The 17765-nt window shown below is 44.4% G+C and overlaps 1 protein-coding gene across 2 annotated transcripts in view; it reads left to right on the forward strand.

The window, feature by feature from the left end:
* The window catches only part of LOC135899893 (CRISP/Allergen/PR-1-like), a 232784-nt gene that overhangs the window by 103573 nt on the left and 111446 nt on the right, over window positions 1-17765 (forward strand). For both annotated transcript variants that reach the window (XM_070536296.1, XM_065429286.2), the window contains exon 3: window positions 1016-1115. In XM_070536296.1, the coding sequence (XP_070392397.1) occupies window positions 1016-1115 (100 nt within the window). The remainder of the gene's footprint in view (window positions 1-1015; window positions 1116-17765) is intronic.

Below are 17765 nucleotides of genomic sequence, written 5' to 3' on the forward strand. Positions count from 1 at the left end.
TCCCATTGCGAATTCGGGGAGAGACTGCTGCGTGCGCACTTCGCTGCGACGGACAGACGGCGTCACTATTGGTGTAGCGTCACTATCGGCGAAACGCTCGCGTCACTATCGCGAGCGTTTCGCCTAGGCTAAAGCCAACGGCTAGAGCATAGGCATATACAGCTTTGCTTTAAAAAGTGCGGCCACCAACCGTGCAAATGCGCTAGCATCACTGCTCACGCGTTCGTCGTCGTCTTCTTCCACAGCCGGTTCCGTTGTGCAAAGAACTATCATCATCAGCAATGCCTCGGGCGTCTTCGTCTTTCACAGCTGGCTTCATTGCCGCTCATCATTACAGCGTAGAATCTCACTTCTCTTCTGTCGTCGTAATGGGGAGGCCACGTTGACGGGAGGAATGAGTCATTGCTTGAGGGGGTTTCTGTGGTCAGACCCCGAGCGTTTCGCCTAGACAGACAGATTCTCAGTAATAAATAGAGGCACAAGTCGCGCGGACACTTTTGTTGTGCCTGACGGCAGCGTCGATGGTATTGAAATTTACATGGGCTATAAGGTGCTTATGTGCAGTGGCAGCAGACGCGTTAGATATGCTTTCGCATGACACCTTCCGCTGCGGTTGTCTGTGATTCGCTTGTGTAAATTTGACTCTCATTGATGGTTCCTGTACATTTCACAAAAATAATTGCACGATAAAAAATTTGTTGTATGTTACTACTATTTACTACAAAGAACTTCGGCAGTGAAAAATGTGCGCTTTTATTAGTGTACGCGTAACAGCCAAATATCGTGTCCCATTTAGAGCACTTGACAGCAACGTGCACAGGAAACGCAACATATGGAGCGCTCTTAAGTTTCTTGAATACGCTTGCTTTCCAATTTCAGTATGAACAGAAGCAAGTTTATATCCTTTGCTGACTTGCTGACAGAGAGTATTATATTGTTTATCTCTACGGCAGCATCGACACTATCAGTGGTATGTAATGTCCACAGTGCGCAATGCATCGAATGCACCACGCAGTTCTGGGACGCCGAACTGGCCGAGGTTGCACAAGCTCACGCTGACCAGTGCTCGGAGAAGCGCTACGCGGAACACGACAAGAAGCAGGCGAGAGCGACAGGTGAGTGCGGCCTGCCAGTCTTTTGTCTGGTGAAGCATTCGCTAGTGCAAAACCGTTAGGTGAATGGTCGCACTTTCTATGTAATCAGTCGGCGCATTTGTCGGACAGGATTTGTTAGAAAGCACTTGGCCATGGCGGACGAATGTTTTCCGTGCGTATGGCTCACTGCAAAGTAAGGTAGTGAAGGAGACGTAAGCAGCGCACGTAAGCATAGTAAGCATTCACTGACGTTTCCGCGTGCTACGACGGACCGTCTCACTTTCCCTGCAGGGCGACTGAGGAAACTGTACGCGGGAGTTTACTTTATAAGAAGGATCTTGGGCAACGTTTCACAAGCTATCATGAGAAGCGAATAAACAAAGATGGCAAGGACCACACAGGGGAAACTACTTGTACTTACTGATTGAATTTAAGAAATCATAAAGTAATGACAATGAAAGTGGATGAAATAAAAACTATATAATTAATAAAAATCGGGCCCCTTGATTAATCGCCTTCGCATTCTTTTCAAGAGCTATGTTACTTGTTCTTGCTCATACCCTTTTACCTTCTACTATGCACATTCCTGCACGAGAGCCTCCCCCCCCCCCCCCCCCCCCAGAGGCAGAGATGAAGTTGACACACTCTGAATCGCCTGCGCTATAGCAGGTGGTATGTATAATGTACGATATTGGAGATATCGTGCATTATACATTTACATTACATTACATTATACATTTCAATTATAAAATAAACGATGAACTTGAAGTATTTTTCAACCGCACGCTACTTCCTTCATTTTATAATCGCTCGGTGGAAGATAACTGGGTATGTTTCAAGAATAATATGTCTGCTCTAATTAACAAATATATCCCGTTGATCTCGATAACAAATGACAAAACAAATCCTTGGTTTACTAATGCCCTACGTAAGCTCAGAAATAAAAAGAAACGTCTGTACAATACCGCTAAACTCGTCAATACTGCTCCTTCGTGGGAAAGGTACAGCCTTTGCTTAAAAACGTACTGTTCTGCCTTAGCTGCAGCTAAAAATAAATATTTCTCCACAGATTTACCTTCTCTCTTAAATTCGAATCCGAAAAAGGTTTGGCGTGTTATATCACCTGATCGTGACTCTAACCGGATAGCCTTGTATAGTGATACAAATACTCCCCTTCCTGACAATGAGTGCCCCTCTGCGTTTAATACGTTTTTTTCATCGATTTTCAGTCGCGAGGATCATACCAATGTACCTGATGTTGCTGATTATGACTGGCAATTCATGGAAAGTATTGAAATCTCGGTGGAGGGAATTGCATGTCTTATTAATAATTTGAAGTTTTCTACTTCATCTGGTATTGAAAATATTAGTTCCAAGATATTAAAAAATACCATTTCTATATCCAGTAACATTCTGTACCATATATTCAAGCAGTCTTTGTCATCGGGACAGCTGCCCAATGACTGGAAAATGGCCAAAATCATACCCATATTTAAAACTGGGAATAAACACTCCCCGGAAAATTACCGCCCAATTTCATTGACCTGCATTTGCTGCAAGATGCTCGAACATATAATTGCTTCTCATATTTATAATCACCTGGAGTCCAATAATTTTTTTTTTCGCCACCAACATCGATTCAGGAAAGGATTATCATGTGAGACACAGTTACTCGAATTCACGACTGACCTGCACCTTAACATGAACAATAACCAGCAGACCGATTGCATTTTCCTTGACTTTTCCAAAGCATTTGATCGTGTAGCTCACTGTCGCCTTATTGCTAAATTAACTGCACTTCGAATTGACTCCTTCACTTTAACATGGCTTCGTAATTTTCTTTCGAATCGTCAACAATTCACAGTAGTTAATAATATTGCTTCCTCTCCTACTTACGTTACTTCTGGTGTGCCTCAGGGCAGCGTTTTGGGCCCTTTACTGTTCCTAATTTACATAAATGATTTGCCACTTAATGTTTCTTCTCGCTTACGTATTTTCGCTGACGACTGCATTATTTACAGATCAATTAACAGTACTGATGACCACCTGACCCTTCAAAATGACCTTAGCCTAATTCACAATTGGTGTAACACCTGGTTAATGTCTTTAAACGTATCAAAATGTCAGGTAATTTCTTTTAGCCGTAAGCGTGACAACTCACATTTTTTATACAACGTCAATAATAAAGAATTGTTTCATACAGTATCGTATAAATATTTGGGTGTTCACCTAACCGAAAACCTCTCCTGGACAGACCATATTGCAGCCGTTTCCGCAAAAGCTTCAAGGACATTAGGTTACCTACGTCGTAATCTGGGTAATTCACCTTCAAACATCCGCAAATTGGCCTATCAGACATTTGTTCGTCCACAGCTCGAGTATGCATCATCCATCTGGTCCCCACATCCTACATACTTAATCGACATGCTTGAATCAGTCCAGAACCGAGCTGCCCGTTTCATTTCACGTAATTATAGCCATCACTCCAGCGTAACGCAAATGAAACTCGATCATTCCATACAGCCTTTAGTTCTTCGCCGTAATATCGCTTTGTTATCCTTGTTTCACAAATATGTTTATAATGCCACACAATTCACACTACATATCCAGACCGCCTCGAGCACGTCTCGTCGATTAAATAACCACTTAAGTTTTGCGCGCATGTACGGTACGACACATGCTTTTAACTTTTCCGCACTCCCTACGGCCATTCGCTTGTGGAACAATCTGCCTGATCACATTGCTTCCGAGTCAGATCAAGAAAAATTTCGTCATCTCCTACACGAGCATTTTTCATAACAGCACTTACAAATCACTTTATCTTGTTTCTAACACTTGGAAATCTGCTTCGAACTTCTTGTGATACTTTTTTTTTATGGATTGCTATCTCGCTCTTGTGAATTGCTATGTTATGCTGTATCGTGTGTTCACTTGTATGCTCTGTATATATTATTGCTTTTTTTGCGTCTTTTTCCCTTAATATCACTTCAAGAATTGTACTCCCTGATATGTTCATTTTTTTGTGTATTTGACTTTCTTGTATTAATGCCTTACGTTAACTTTTACTCAAGTTATTTCCTTAAGTGTACCTTTGTGGCCTTTCATTACTTCAGTTGTTTGTGTTTCATGTTTCAATCTTGATAGTAATGTTGGTGAGTCCTGTATTGAGGTGTATCTTTTGTATACCACTTTAAAAGGCTGCTTACTCTGTAACCCCCCTTACACAATGCCCCCATGGGGCCTGTAAGGCATTTTAAATAAATAAAAAAAAAATATGCGACCTAATTGCTGTGAAGTTTCACATGGGCTATCAAACTCACATAGCGCCTCTGCTTGATATACTCAATTAACGAATATACAAATATGTTTGAAAGACACTGTGCGTGACTTTACATTTATAAACAGCACACAAGCGCTCATTGTTCCAGACTAGAACAGTGCACGGTCCGACTGTATCAGCCAGGGTCCGCAGGAGAAACTCACTGTACATGCCTTGATAATATCATTGCTTAACGCTGTATCCATTCTATCACCAACTATAGACATATTTTGGTACTTTGGTGCATTTCTCCGATAATGAAAAGCATATATTATCATAAAATGCAAAGCTTCATCGATGCACATAACCTCCTATCGCCCAACCAATATGGATTTACCTCCGGGCGTCTGACTCTGTTAGCGTTAGATCAACTAACTGATTGCCTTAAAATAATGCTGTTGAAAACAGCGAATTTACTTGCGCATTATTTTTAGACGTAACAAAAGCTTTTGATTCCGTGAATCATGATCTTTCACTTTGTAAACTCTATAGCTATGGCTTCTGAGGGCCTATGAGTTTCAGTTTCACTTTATTATTTGTTCATACATTTAGTTACAAGAAATGGTGTACACACGAGGGTCCCATAGTCAGAGACTTCACTGGGACCATTGATTAATTATTACATAAAAATAAAGCGGTATACAGAGCAGCGAAACAACAAATGGAAAAAACAAAAATAAGCAAGAAACTGAGTGAGGACACACATAACAAACGAAAGGAAGAGGAAACGTACGCACGCATACCTAATCACGCCGCTACAAATTAGCAAAACAATATACAATGCTAATCAGGCAGCAGCTAATTATTGAGTTAGTATTTAAATGAGTAGAAGGCGGATGACAATTTAGGGGCATATGGTAGACTATTCCAAAGGATGAGAGCACAAAAAGATGAAGCCATCATTCCTTAGCTAGCATGACATAAAGGTAACATGAAATATGCTTGTGCTGCAAACCTTGTGTTATTAGGGTTAAGGAGTAGATCAGAACTAATGAAGTTGTAAGGAACTTATTTAGTTAGTAATTTCAAAAATAACATCGCTCAATGATAGTTGAACAAATCTGTAACTTGAATAATGCGGTTTGTACGTAGTTTTGAGAAGTTAGCGAAAAAAAATTGCCTTGGGTTATAAAGCGAATAGCCTTATTTTTAATGTGCTCAATAGAGGAAAAATGACGAATATATAAGTATTACCGCTTGAAGCAATACCATAAATTATATAACTATAAATGGAACGATGTATAATGATAATAATGCTCTTTTGGAAAAAATGCACGCGGTTTGAATAGTGCTCTATTGCCAGATGCTGTTTTTTGTTTGGTGTGGGTTAGTATACTTAAAATGGGGATCAAATTTATAGCGGACGAAAGACACACAAGTCGAGGCAGGAATGCCATGTCCATTGACGGTTGTGGTGAGAGATAAATGTAAATATCTCTACCATGACCTAAATATAATGAATTGCGTTTTCATAGCCTATAAAATTTGAAAACTGGCGTTACACAAATCAAGAATTTTACACAGGTCACTGTTTAGTTTCAAATTTAGCAAAAGTAAGGATTTATCTGAGAGGGGAAAAGCAGTATTGTCTGCGTATAATATAGGTAGTGTATAAATACGACGTAGCATAAATAATTCATGAACATGTAGAATAGCGGACCTAAAATGCAGCCCTGATTGGTTCTTCGTTAATAATTTTGCTTTCAGAGAAAGGCCTGGATGCGCACGCTGTTAATTCACGATCAAGTAGCTGACTTTATGAGTAAGGACCTGAAGCGTCATGCCACGCCGGCTAAAGACAAGCTTTACAGTGTAAGGCTCAAAATGTTTTTAAGTGAAGCACATGGAAAGTTTTGGTGCTCTGTAAATCCTTCGAGCTCTCAAAGTACGAGAGGTAACCATAGTCAAAAAGGAACTGAAAACCTTAATTTGTTTTCCTCGTCAGTTTTCACCTCTGATGACGGTTTGTCGCCAATCTTAATCTTATTCTTAATCGCCTGGCTGCCCTCCAGTGCAAGACAGAAATGACAGAGCAAGGGGTCTTAAGTTACGTCTTCACTTGTGTGTAAAGAAAAACCCAGGGCCTTGATGGAATTTCCAAGTGAATTTCCCTTTCGATATGCAGATTGTTTTGCCGAATACCTCGCAAAAATTTGACAAACATTTCTTACCACAGGGCCTTTCCCGGCTGCCCGGAAACGTGAAAAAATTATACCAATTGATAAGAGCGATTCCACATCGTTCTCAATAATTTTCGCCCAATTTCTCTTATATTTATCTGTTCCAAATTGCTTGAACATATTGTGCTTAAACACCTCAGGGCATACCTGGACTATAACATCCTACATTCTTATCAACATGGATCCGTAAAGGGTTATCACAATCACCCAGCTTATAGAAACTGCTGACGGCCTCTCTTAAGCAATGAGCAGCCATAAACAAACTGATATATTATTATTGGCTTTCCCAAAAGCCTTCGAAAAGGTATCCAGCTTGAGCTTGCTGCAAGAAATTAACGCTATCTTCAGAAACCCCAAAATAACAAACTGGTTTTCTCTTATCTCGCGCGAATACTTCGGCGACCTTGGAGGTTTTGAATCGACACTTTCCCGGGTGGTCACAGGTGTGCCTCAAGGGAGCGTTTTGGGCCCCCTATTGTTCCTGGTTTTCACAAATGATTTACCGAAATCTAACACAGTTCGACTAAGATTGTTCGCAGATGATTGTGTCGTGATTGTCCCAACTAAATCACCAAGTGGCCAAGAGGAGCTAAGCATTAACTTACAAGAAATTAAAACAATGGTGCTCCACGTGGCTAATGGTGCCAAACTCAAACAAGACAGTAATCTTGCCCGCCACTAAAAAGACATATGCAATGAAATATCCTTTGCATAGCAGGTACGCAAGTTATTAGCGCAACAGCGCAAGTACCTCGGTTTAACTTTCCCTTTTGGCCAACGCTGGAATACGCACATAGATAACGTTTGCTCAAAGATTATCGGGTAATTTGGGGTCTGAGCCGTAACATCCGCAATGTAATCCCAATGTAAAATTGCTCACTTTTAGAGAAGACCAGACATTGAATAAAGGAGAATTGTGTGGGATTTCTACACTGCATCTAACAGCAAAAATGGAAAAACTTCAGAGATTGGCTTCCCGTTTTATCCATAATAAATATCGCCGCACCTATTCACCGACCAAGTTATGTAAACAAGCAAACCTAGAAACTTTTGAAAACAGAAAAAATGTTGAACGGATGAAGTTTCTTTTCCTGCTAATTCCTTGTCACTTTAACATCAATACAACACAATACGTTACAGTTCATCCCAACCAACTTCTAGACATCGCCACAGTAGGTACATTGATGTGCCACTTTCTCAGACTGATTGCTTTAAATACAGCATTCTTTTTCTTCGAGGTATTAAAGAGTGAAACCTGCTGCCTGACTCGATCGTGAGAAGTGACTGTCTTGATGTCTTCATTGAACGCCTCGAATATTTCATGCACCACAGCGCACCTACACAATAGCACAAGTCCCTGTCACAACTTGTGTATTCTGTATTCTTGTTCGTTAATTCAGCTGTCTTTCTTTTCCAGTGCGTTTGTTTGTATATTGCGTCAGATCTGGTTGTTGAAATTATGCCTATGTATACTTATGTTTTTTCCACTCCTGTAATAGCGTACAAAGGCTGTTAGGGTTATTAAATGAATATATGAATGAATTAATTATAGTTTATTGTATCAAATGCTATAGTAAAGCCCATGAATGCCTGACCAACAAAATGACATCAGGTGAATATCTCATGTAATCAGTTAAGATAAGCAAACCCAAATTAGTCGAGCTTCCTCAACGCAAACTGGACTGACAACGTTTCAGCAAGCTAATTTGCTAAGGTATCTGTTGATGTCAGTAAAGTAATAAATATTCAACAAATTTACTAATTGTAGATAAGATACTACAGGACTATAGTTAACAACTTGAGCTTTGTCACCTTATTGTGAGGAGGAATTAGCTTTTTTTAGACATCTGGCGAATATACCACTTTTAAAGATACGGCTAATTATATTACAGAGAGCATCAGATATAGTCGGAGCAACAAGCTTTAAATGCAATGCATAACTTCCATCAAGACCAGCACTTGTCGTCTTTAAGATGGGAATCTCACCAAGGACTTCCCCAGAGGTTACAGAAAACAAAGAAAAATTCGTCGCATCTGCTCGCATGATAGTCAGAAGAAACATGGGCCGTATTATATATTTCATAACAGTGGTTGCTGAACGCACGGGCAATGCTAGGGGGGTTAGGGATAGTTACATTATGTTAAGGTACATTGTTAGCCGAACTGCCAAAATGCGGTACATAAAAACGCGTTAATAAGTTACCATTCTTCTTTCGAATCAAACTTATTTTTCACAAATTCATTTTCATAATAATGCCTGCTTGACATTTTCAATAAATTATTAAAGATGAATATTTCTTATAACCGCAACGCTAGCTTAACTGATAAAAACTGTTTTGTAACCTTTCTATATATGTTTTCTTTTGACAGCGAAGGGGTATATGGCTATGTTCCCCCCCCTTTTTTTTTCTTGCATAGAAGACGTTCGCGTAGACCAAGAAATCGACATAGCCAAGTCCAGCACTTCAATGCGCGCGGCGTCGAGCGATGTTCGCCCACGTGCCGATAACGTCAAACTATAGACTTCTTTTATGCTCGGATGCTCGGGAGCTGAGTTCCAGATGACTTCCGGTTAAACTCTCCGGCACAGCACAAGTTACGACACTATAAATTTATAGGACCCTCTAGATGGCACCAGTTTTGCTGCATGGTTGGACTGTTTGACAAGTGAATTGTATTGTTAAGTGCAACAACAAAATTCACTGCCCTCCACTCTGTGAAGAAGGATGACCAGCCAGGCTGTGATTTTGGGCCTCTACCAGCCGAACTGCATCTCCACCGCGAGGCGGCCCAGCAAAGGACACGCTTATGGATCGGTAAAAGTGTGGGTGCGCTTAACGCGTGCTTCACATCCACCGTGGGCTGGCCCTGCATTGTACTATCTTCGGGATCGGCCCACGTATCATTTTTGTATCATGCATTGCACCATGTTCGGGATTAGCCCACGTGTGGGGAGAGCTTAATGCCTGCTCCGCTTCCGCCGCCACTCCTCCCTGCATTGTACTATGTTCGGGATCGGCCCACGTATGGGGAGTGCTTAACGCCTGCGTCACCTCCGCCGTGGGCCTAACTTGCATTGTGCTATATTCCGGGTCGGCCCACGTATGGGGAGTTCTCAACGCTTGCTCCCCTCCGCCGTGGGCCAGCCCGTTATTACAATATCTTTGGGATGGGCACACGTAAGGGCAGTGCTTAACGCCTGCTTCACCACCGCTGCGCGTCGGCCCGTTGTTTTCGTATCTTAGGGATCAGCAAACGTACGGGGAGTGCTTAATGCCTGCTTCGCCTCGCCGCGCGTCAGTCCGTGATTACAGCATGTTCGGGATCGGACCACGTATGAAAAGGCTTAACGCCTGCTTCACCTCCGCCGCGGATCGGCCCGTTTTTATAATTTCTTCGGGATCAGCTCAAGTATGCGAAAGGCTTAACGCCTACTTCTCTTCCGCCGCGGCTCGGCCCTGCATTGTACTATTTTCTGTATCGGCCCACGTGCGGGGAGTGCTTAACGCCTGCTTCACCTCCGCCGCTGCTCGGCCCTGCATTGTACTATGTATGGGATCGGCCCACGTACGGAGAGTGCACTGCTTAACGCCTGCTTCACCTCCGCTGTGGGTCGGCCCGTTATTGAAGTATCTTCGGGATCGGCAGACATATGGGGTGTGTTTAACGCCTGCTTCACCTCCGCCCCGGGTCGACGCGCTATTTACGTATCTTCGGCATCGGCCCACGTATGGGGAGTGCTTAAGGTGTGCTTCACCTCCACCGTGGTTCGGCTCGTTATTCAGTAACTTCGGGATCAGCACACATACGGGGAGTGCTCAACGTCTGCTTCGCCTCCACAGTGGGCCGGCGTTGCATTGTACTATCTTCGGGATAGGCCCATGCATGGAGTGTTCTTTACGCCTGGTTCACCTCCGCCGTGGGCCGGCCTTGCATTGTACTACGTTCAGGTTCGGTCCAGGTAATGGGAGTACTTAACGCCTGCTTCACCTCCGCCGCCGGTCAGCCCTTTATTACACTATCTTCGGGATCCGCCCACGTATTAAAAAAAGCTGGCCTATGTCCACGGAGACTAGATCCGCCTGAACCTAGCCATAAAAAAGCTTCGTTGCAAAAAGCCCTTGCATGAGCTCCACTCAAGGCGTACGTTCCTTATGTCTGAAAACATCAAGAATATGTGCCTGGAGTACACTGTGCGGCAGAATACTTCTTTTTCTTGTCTACCTGGACTGCCGAAAATGGCTGACCGCAAGTTATCTGTGGTCATGAACTTACTGCTGCCACATCACGGATGCAAATTGTCTATAAACGCTCAAGGAGCATTTATAGTCCGACATTATGTGTGCGCCTTTTTATGATGACGTCAACGTCGCCTAGCAACGTTATCAGCAGTTGCGTTCTGGCCGTGCTTGCCAGGACGCGTATTTTGCGAACCGAAGAAGACCAGCCCTCCGGGAGCAACAGCGTGGACAGAAGCGGGAATGGGCGCGACGACGGCGGGAAGCCGCCATCGCCGAGTGCGCGTAGGTAGACGGGCCTGCACCGTCGCGTAGCCGCCTTCCGTCCGACAGGGAACAGCAGCGTGCCCATGAAGATCGCCTTCACGATTATAAACGTGAATGGGCACGGCAGCGGCGCGGAAGGAGATCACCGACGACCAGCGGGCCGCCAACGCCAAGCGTATGCGCACTGATCGTCGGGACCCCGAATACCACTAGGAAGTTGGGTTCGGTATTCAATGCTACGCACATGTCAATGTACCAACTGCGCTTCGTCGGTCACCTATAGAGTGGGCGTTTGCTAAAAATATTTCCAGCATTGTCGTTTAGGCCATGGCGTCTATCATGATGACCATAAAGCCATGATCACTATGGCAACAAAATAAAATAAAAGACGGTATAATCACGAAGCAACTTGTATACGCCTTTTTGAATCTATATAGCAGTCACCATATATTAAATTCATATAGTCGTAACTATACACAACTGTTCTTATTCTTTCTTGCTTACTTTCGTTTCTATTCCTGAGAATTATATTGCGATGGCGGCGACAGCAGAGCCACCAGTTTCTTACAAGCGCGAAATGTTCAAACCATGTCTGACTGATCGAAGAAGGCACTACTATAAGTTAAATGAGGCATACAGCTCCCGTCTCCCTAGTTCTTAGGCTCGCTGCGTTCCCAGAAAAAATACGAGGTCATTTACCTCCCCCCACCTCCTCCATTCCTTCCTTCTCATTAGCTCTAGCATAATCACGGTCCAAAGCTGTAGAAAGGATGAAGGCACCACTGAGAGCTGTCCAGGTCGGCTGCTTTGCGCGAATCTCAGTGCGGTAGGGAGATGGTGGTGCGACTGTACACTGTGAATGGCCACCCGGGAACGCGAGTTTTCGGACAAGAGACAAGCAGACGCGACGAGCGGATCATGCGACACTTGAGGCCTCTCGGTATGCGCTGCAAAACTTTTACCTTTTTTATTTTCACGCACAAGTGTTAAACGCTCTTCAAATTTAGCAAAAATATATCGTGCTCAAGACCGTGTGCATGGGTAAGATGCGGGAAACAAGAGGCTAGCGCAACCTTGAAATGACACTACGTCGTGCAACTTATGCCGATCAGCAAAAACCCGCAAAGGGCGGACAAATTAGCGGATCTCTTACGCATGTAGGGTCCTCTGGGCCGTACTTTTCGGCGACAAGGTAGCCCAGCCGCCTGCAGGATTATCTTACTGAGCTGTGTCTTATGCTCGGTTACGATAGTTAGAAGTTCAATCCCCCCTCTTTTTTTTTGTTTTAACGATGGTGTATCTGCGTATGACATCCTCCAGCGCACTACATCTGGTGGCTTGGAGTGGCACCTCGCACCGGTGAAAGATGCTGAGAGCGAGTGGGGCTATACTAATCCAGGTACAACCAAATTAGGAAGGCCCACTGAGCCTGAACAAAGACGCTCCCTCACCACAACAGGAATTGGCCTCCCTGGTGCAGTATTCGGCCACAACCTAACTTATGAAACGATCTCCTCAATGAAATGGCCCTGTCCCCAGCGGCTGCGGAGCACCTGAACAAGGCGGTGGTCGGACTTGCAAATCAGCAGAGGGTGCTAAGAATACCTGGGTCCAGACAGGCAAGCCAATGGAAATTGACCCTTGCAACGTTTAACATCCGAACCCTCTCGAGTGAGGCTAGCTTAGCATTACTCTTCGAAGAACTATCAGGCACTATCGGCCTTAGTGAGACTAGAAGAACTCGTGAGGCTTACACATTGCTGAATAACGGTCACGCCCTCTGCTATAGAGGTCTCACGGATAAGAAGCAATACGGAGTACGATTCCTAATCCATAGATACATAGCGGGAAACATTGACGAATTCTACGGCATCAAGGAGAGGGTAGCAGTAGTGGTCATCAAATTAAATAAAAGGTACAGGTTAAAGGTAGTACAAACGTTAGCTCCAACGTCGCATCACGACGATGAGGATGCATATCAGTGTTATGAAGATGTTGAATTGGCGATGAGAAAAGTGCAAACGCAGTTACAGTATTAATGGGGGACTTCAATGCAAAAGTGGGGAAAAAGCAGGCGGGTGAACAGGCAATTGGCAACTACGGTGTTGATTCTAGAAACGCTAGAGATGAGATGCCGGTAGAATTCGCAGAAAGGAATAAGCTGAGAGTAATGAACACTTTTTTTCAGAAAACGTAACAACAGAAAAGGGACCTGGAGAAGTCCTAATGGTGGAACAAGAAATGAAATTGATTTTATACTTTCTGCCGATCCCAGCATAGTGCACGATGTAGAAGTAATAGGTAGGGTAAAGCGCAGTGATCATAGGTTAATGAGAGCAAGGAGTCACCTCCATTTGAACAGAGAAAGAGTAAAATTGGTCAAGAGAAAGCAGGGCAACTTAGAGGCAGTAAGGGTAAAAGCAGACAAATTTAGGACGGTACTTGCAAACAAATATAAAGCCTTAGAATAGAGAGATGATGATGATGACCTAGCGGTAATGAAGGAAACCGTAACGAGGCTGGCTTCAGAGGCAGCAATGGAAGTGGGAGGCAAGGCACCAAGGCAACCAGTAGGCAAGCTCTCACAAATAACAAAGGACCTAATAAAGAAACGACAAAAAATGAAAGTGCCCAACTCAAGACAAGGTAGAATTCACGGAACTGTCAAAATTTATCAATAAGGCAAAAATAAGTGATATTCGAAACCATATTGTGAGGAAGATGGAAGAAGCCGTAAAAAATGGACGCAGCCTGAGATCAGTGAGAAACAAATTTGGCATAGGACAAACCAAGGTGTATGCACTAAAAGATAAGCAGGGTAATATCAACAATCTCGAAGACATAGTAAAAGCAGCGGAAGAATTATATACTGACCTTTACAGTATCCAAACGACTCAGGAGCACTCTATTCGAAACGATAAGGAAGAGTACACAGAAACTCCTCCTATAACTAGAGATGAGCTCCGAAAGGCCTTGCAAGGCATGAAACGGGCAAAAGTGGCAGGAGAGGACGGAATAACAATCAAATTATTCAAAGATGGAGGAGACAAAATGCTAGAAAAACTGAGGGCTCTCTATACGAAGTGTCTATCGACTGCAAGGGTCCCAGAAAACTGGAAGAATGCAAACAATACACCAATCCACAAAAAAGGCGACGTTAAGGAACTAAAAAATTATAGGCGCATTAGCTTACTCCCAGTATTATATACAATATTTACGAAAATAATCTCCAATAAAATAGAGCAAACACTGAACTTTAGTCAACCAAAGGAGCAGGCTGGCTTCAGGAAAGGTTGCTCTGCAATGGATCACATCCATGTCATTATTCAGGTTCTCGAGAAATCCGCAGAGTATAATCAGCCTCTCTATATGACTTTCATAGATTACGAACATGTATTTGTAGCAGTTTAGATACCAGCAATTATAGAGGCATTACGTAATCAAGGAGTACAGACCGCTTATGTTAACATCCTGGAAAATATCTACAGAGATTCCACATCTACCTTAATTCTGCGCAAGGCAAATAGGATGATACATAAAAAGAAAATGGTCAGACAAAGAGGCACAATCGCTCCAATGCTATTCGCTGCGTGCTTAGAAGAAATGTTAAAAGAAATTGGGAGGGCTTAGGAGTAAAGATCGACGGCGAATACCTCAAGAACCTTCGGTTTGCCGATGACATTGTTCTATTCAGCAACAATACAGACGAGTTACAACAAATGATTGAGGACCTTAACAGGGAGAGCGTAAGCCTGGGGCTAAAGGTTAATATTCAGAAGACAAAGATAATGATAAATAACCTGACAAGAAAACAAGAGTTCAAGACCGCAAGTCAGCCTCTAGAGTCTGTGGAGGAGTACGTTTAGATAGGTTAACTAATCACAGGGAACCCTGATCATTAGAAAGAAATTCACAGAAGAATAAAAATGGGCTGGATCACATACGGCCGACATCGTGAGCTCCTGACTGGGAGCTTACCGTTATCATTGAAAAGGAAAGTATACAATCAATGCATTTTGCCGGTGCGTACATACGGCGCAGGGACTTGGAGGCTGACAAAGAATCTTGAGAACAAATTAAGGACCGCCCAAAGAGCGATAGAACGAAGAATGCTAGGCATAACTTTAAGAGACAGAAAGAGAGCGGTTTGGCTCAGAGAGGAAACAGGTATAGGCGATATTCTAATAGACATTAAGAGAAAAGAATGGCGGTGGGCATGTCATGTAATGCGCAGACTAGATAACCATTGGACCATTAGGGTGACATAATGGGTACCAAGAGAAGGGAAACGCGTATCGCTGTTCCAGCCGTCGTCGACACCGAAAGAGCAACGCCAAGCTGACGACGAAGGCAACTTATAGCCTCCGAAGCAACCAACGCACGTGCGTGCGATGCCCGCGTGTCTCCATGGTCGCGCGACCGGCGCGCAGCGCCAGCGTCGCAAGCCAACAGCCAAGCCACAGCAACGGTACCCAAAGCGGACTACCCCTTCTTCGGTTCCCACGATCGGTTCGCTTTGAAGACGATTGAAAGACGCGTGACGTATTCATATTGCGATACCACTCCGCTGCCTGTGACTACCTGTGACGTAATGGAAATTTGGTCAATAGGGTGAGGCCAAGTGAATGGTTCCCCCAACCGAACCCTTATAAGATTCCGCCCCAGGCCGGCTGCGGTCGTCGGACTGGCTTTGGCTCTCAGACTGTCTATGGCCTCCGAACTGGCCACCACCCCTGGAGTGGTTGCGGCCCCTGGATCACCTGCGTTCCCTGGACTTCATGGCTTCACAGCATCTGTCTCTCGATATATTGTCAGAATTGCGTTTTGGGCTTTGGCTTCGGCTTACGATAGGGACTGTTTTCGTTTTCTTGTGCTCCTCTCGTTGTTGTAAGCTCCTCAGATAGGCCACCTCTCTGACCTCTTCATCTGCTACTTGTCCAACTTCAGAAGTCGGGTCATCGGCCTTGTGCTCTTTGCCCCCATTGCCGCAGCCTGGTTTGCAGCAATGATCCTCTGCAGGACTTCCAACAGTTTTTCCAGATGTTCTGCACCTTGGTTTTCCAGTGTCGTGGCAGACGCCTGATCTGTGGCTTATGGCAAAGCAAGTTCAGCGAAATTGCGCCTTATGTCAGTGGGGGATGCAGTGGTATACACCTCCGCCGAAGGTGATCTGGCGATTTACATGCGAGCCCTTGAAAGGTGTAATTGCAGTGGTTTTTTACCTTTCAAACGAAACAGAATAATTTCAAAATTTGGGGCTCGAAGTTCCGGCGTAAATTCTTCCGTTCGGGCGTTCAGTTCCTCCTTATGGAACACGCTTAGCGGCCCTGACCGCTTAGTGCCTCAATGGCCTTAGCGCGTCTTGAAGCGTTCGTGCATGGGCTCTATTGAGGTAAAAAAAGGCCAGTTAGTGGACGTAAAATAAGCGTTGCAACGTGCTACGTACCTTCCGAGTATTATGACGCCCGTGTAGGCAATCCGTCGGCCTCGGTGACAAATTTCGAGGCGATCGATACGTGCAGGAGCCCGGGTATTTCGAGTATTTGACGGCCGTTCTACTCACCCAGGTTTTCGGGCTAAGTGGACGCCCTATCAGGCCCATGACAGAGCCACAAAACTCTCACTACGTTGGTGTCATCACAGAAAAAATTGTTCCTGACGTTGGGACAATGTACCAGAAGAGCTGCGTCTAAGGGCTGGTCCTTGATGAATAATTTGAAGTAGTAACTTAGTGCTATAAAAACATAGAAGCAAGAAAGGTGGACAAGGACAAGCACTACTCACAACTGTTTAATGGAAGGAAGGAGAGTACATATATATCCTCTTGTCACGCATGCGCCCATGAAGCAGAAGAGAAACAGGCACATGCACATCAAAGGCGGTTGCGCAAGAAGTCGAATTCGGCATCTAGTAATGTGATAGAAGGCTCTATTCCTATGTACCTATCTCTATTCTTCCCAAAGAAGGCCTCACGAGCGAGCCTGGAAGAGTCGTTGCCACTCGTGCCCAGAATAATAGTCGCAGAAAATTGGGCGTCACAACCACACGCGCTAACATGAGCCACCAAATGTGCGCCCTTATCCTCCATTTTATTTAGTTTTTTTTTCACAAGTTCCCTGAAACAGTCATTCATGCAACGCCCGGCTTGTCCAGTGCCAAACGGCAATATGGGGTCGCGACCGTACAAAAGACAAAAGGGTGAATATCCTGCGGTGTCATGTCGGGACGAGTTGTACGCGAACGTTACGTAGGCCATCGTGGCGTCCCAGTCTCTGTCCCAGTCGCGGTGATCGTTGGAGACGTACATCGACAGCATCTCTGTGATTGTTCGGTTGAGACGTTCCGTAAGAACGTTTGTTTGTGGGTGATAGGCGCTGGACAGCTTGTGCTCAGTGACACAAGAGCGGAGGAGGTCATCGACAACTCAAGACAAGAACAAGCTGGCGCGGTCTGTAAGTAACTGTTGAGTCGTACCATGGCCAAGAATAACGTCATGAAGGAGAAAATCGGCAACGTCGGTTGCGCAACTAGTCGGCAACGCCTTTGTTATCGCGTAGTGTGTCGCGTAATCAGCAGCGATGGCGATCCACTTACTCCCTCTAGTCGTCATCTAAAAAGGGCCATGTAGGTCAAGGCATACGCGAAAAAACGGTTCAGAGAAAACTTC

This window comes from Dermacentor albipictus, chromosome 3 (genome assembly GCF_038994185.2).
Source record: "Dermacentor albipictus isolate Rhodes 1998 colony chromosome 3, USDA_Dalb.pri_finalv2, whole genome shotgun sequence".
Lineage (NCBI taxonomy): Eukaryota > Metazoa > Arthropoda > Arachnida > Ixodida > Ixodidae > Dermacentor > Dermacentor albipictus.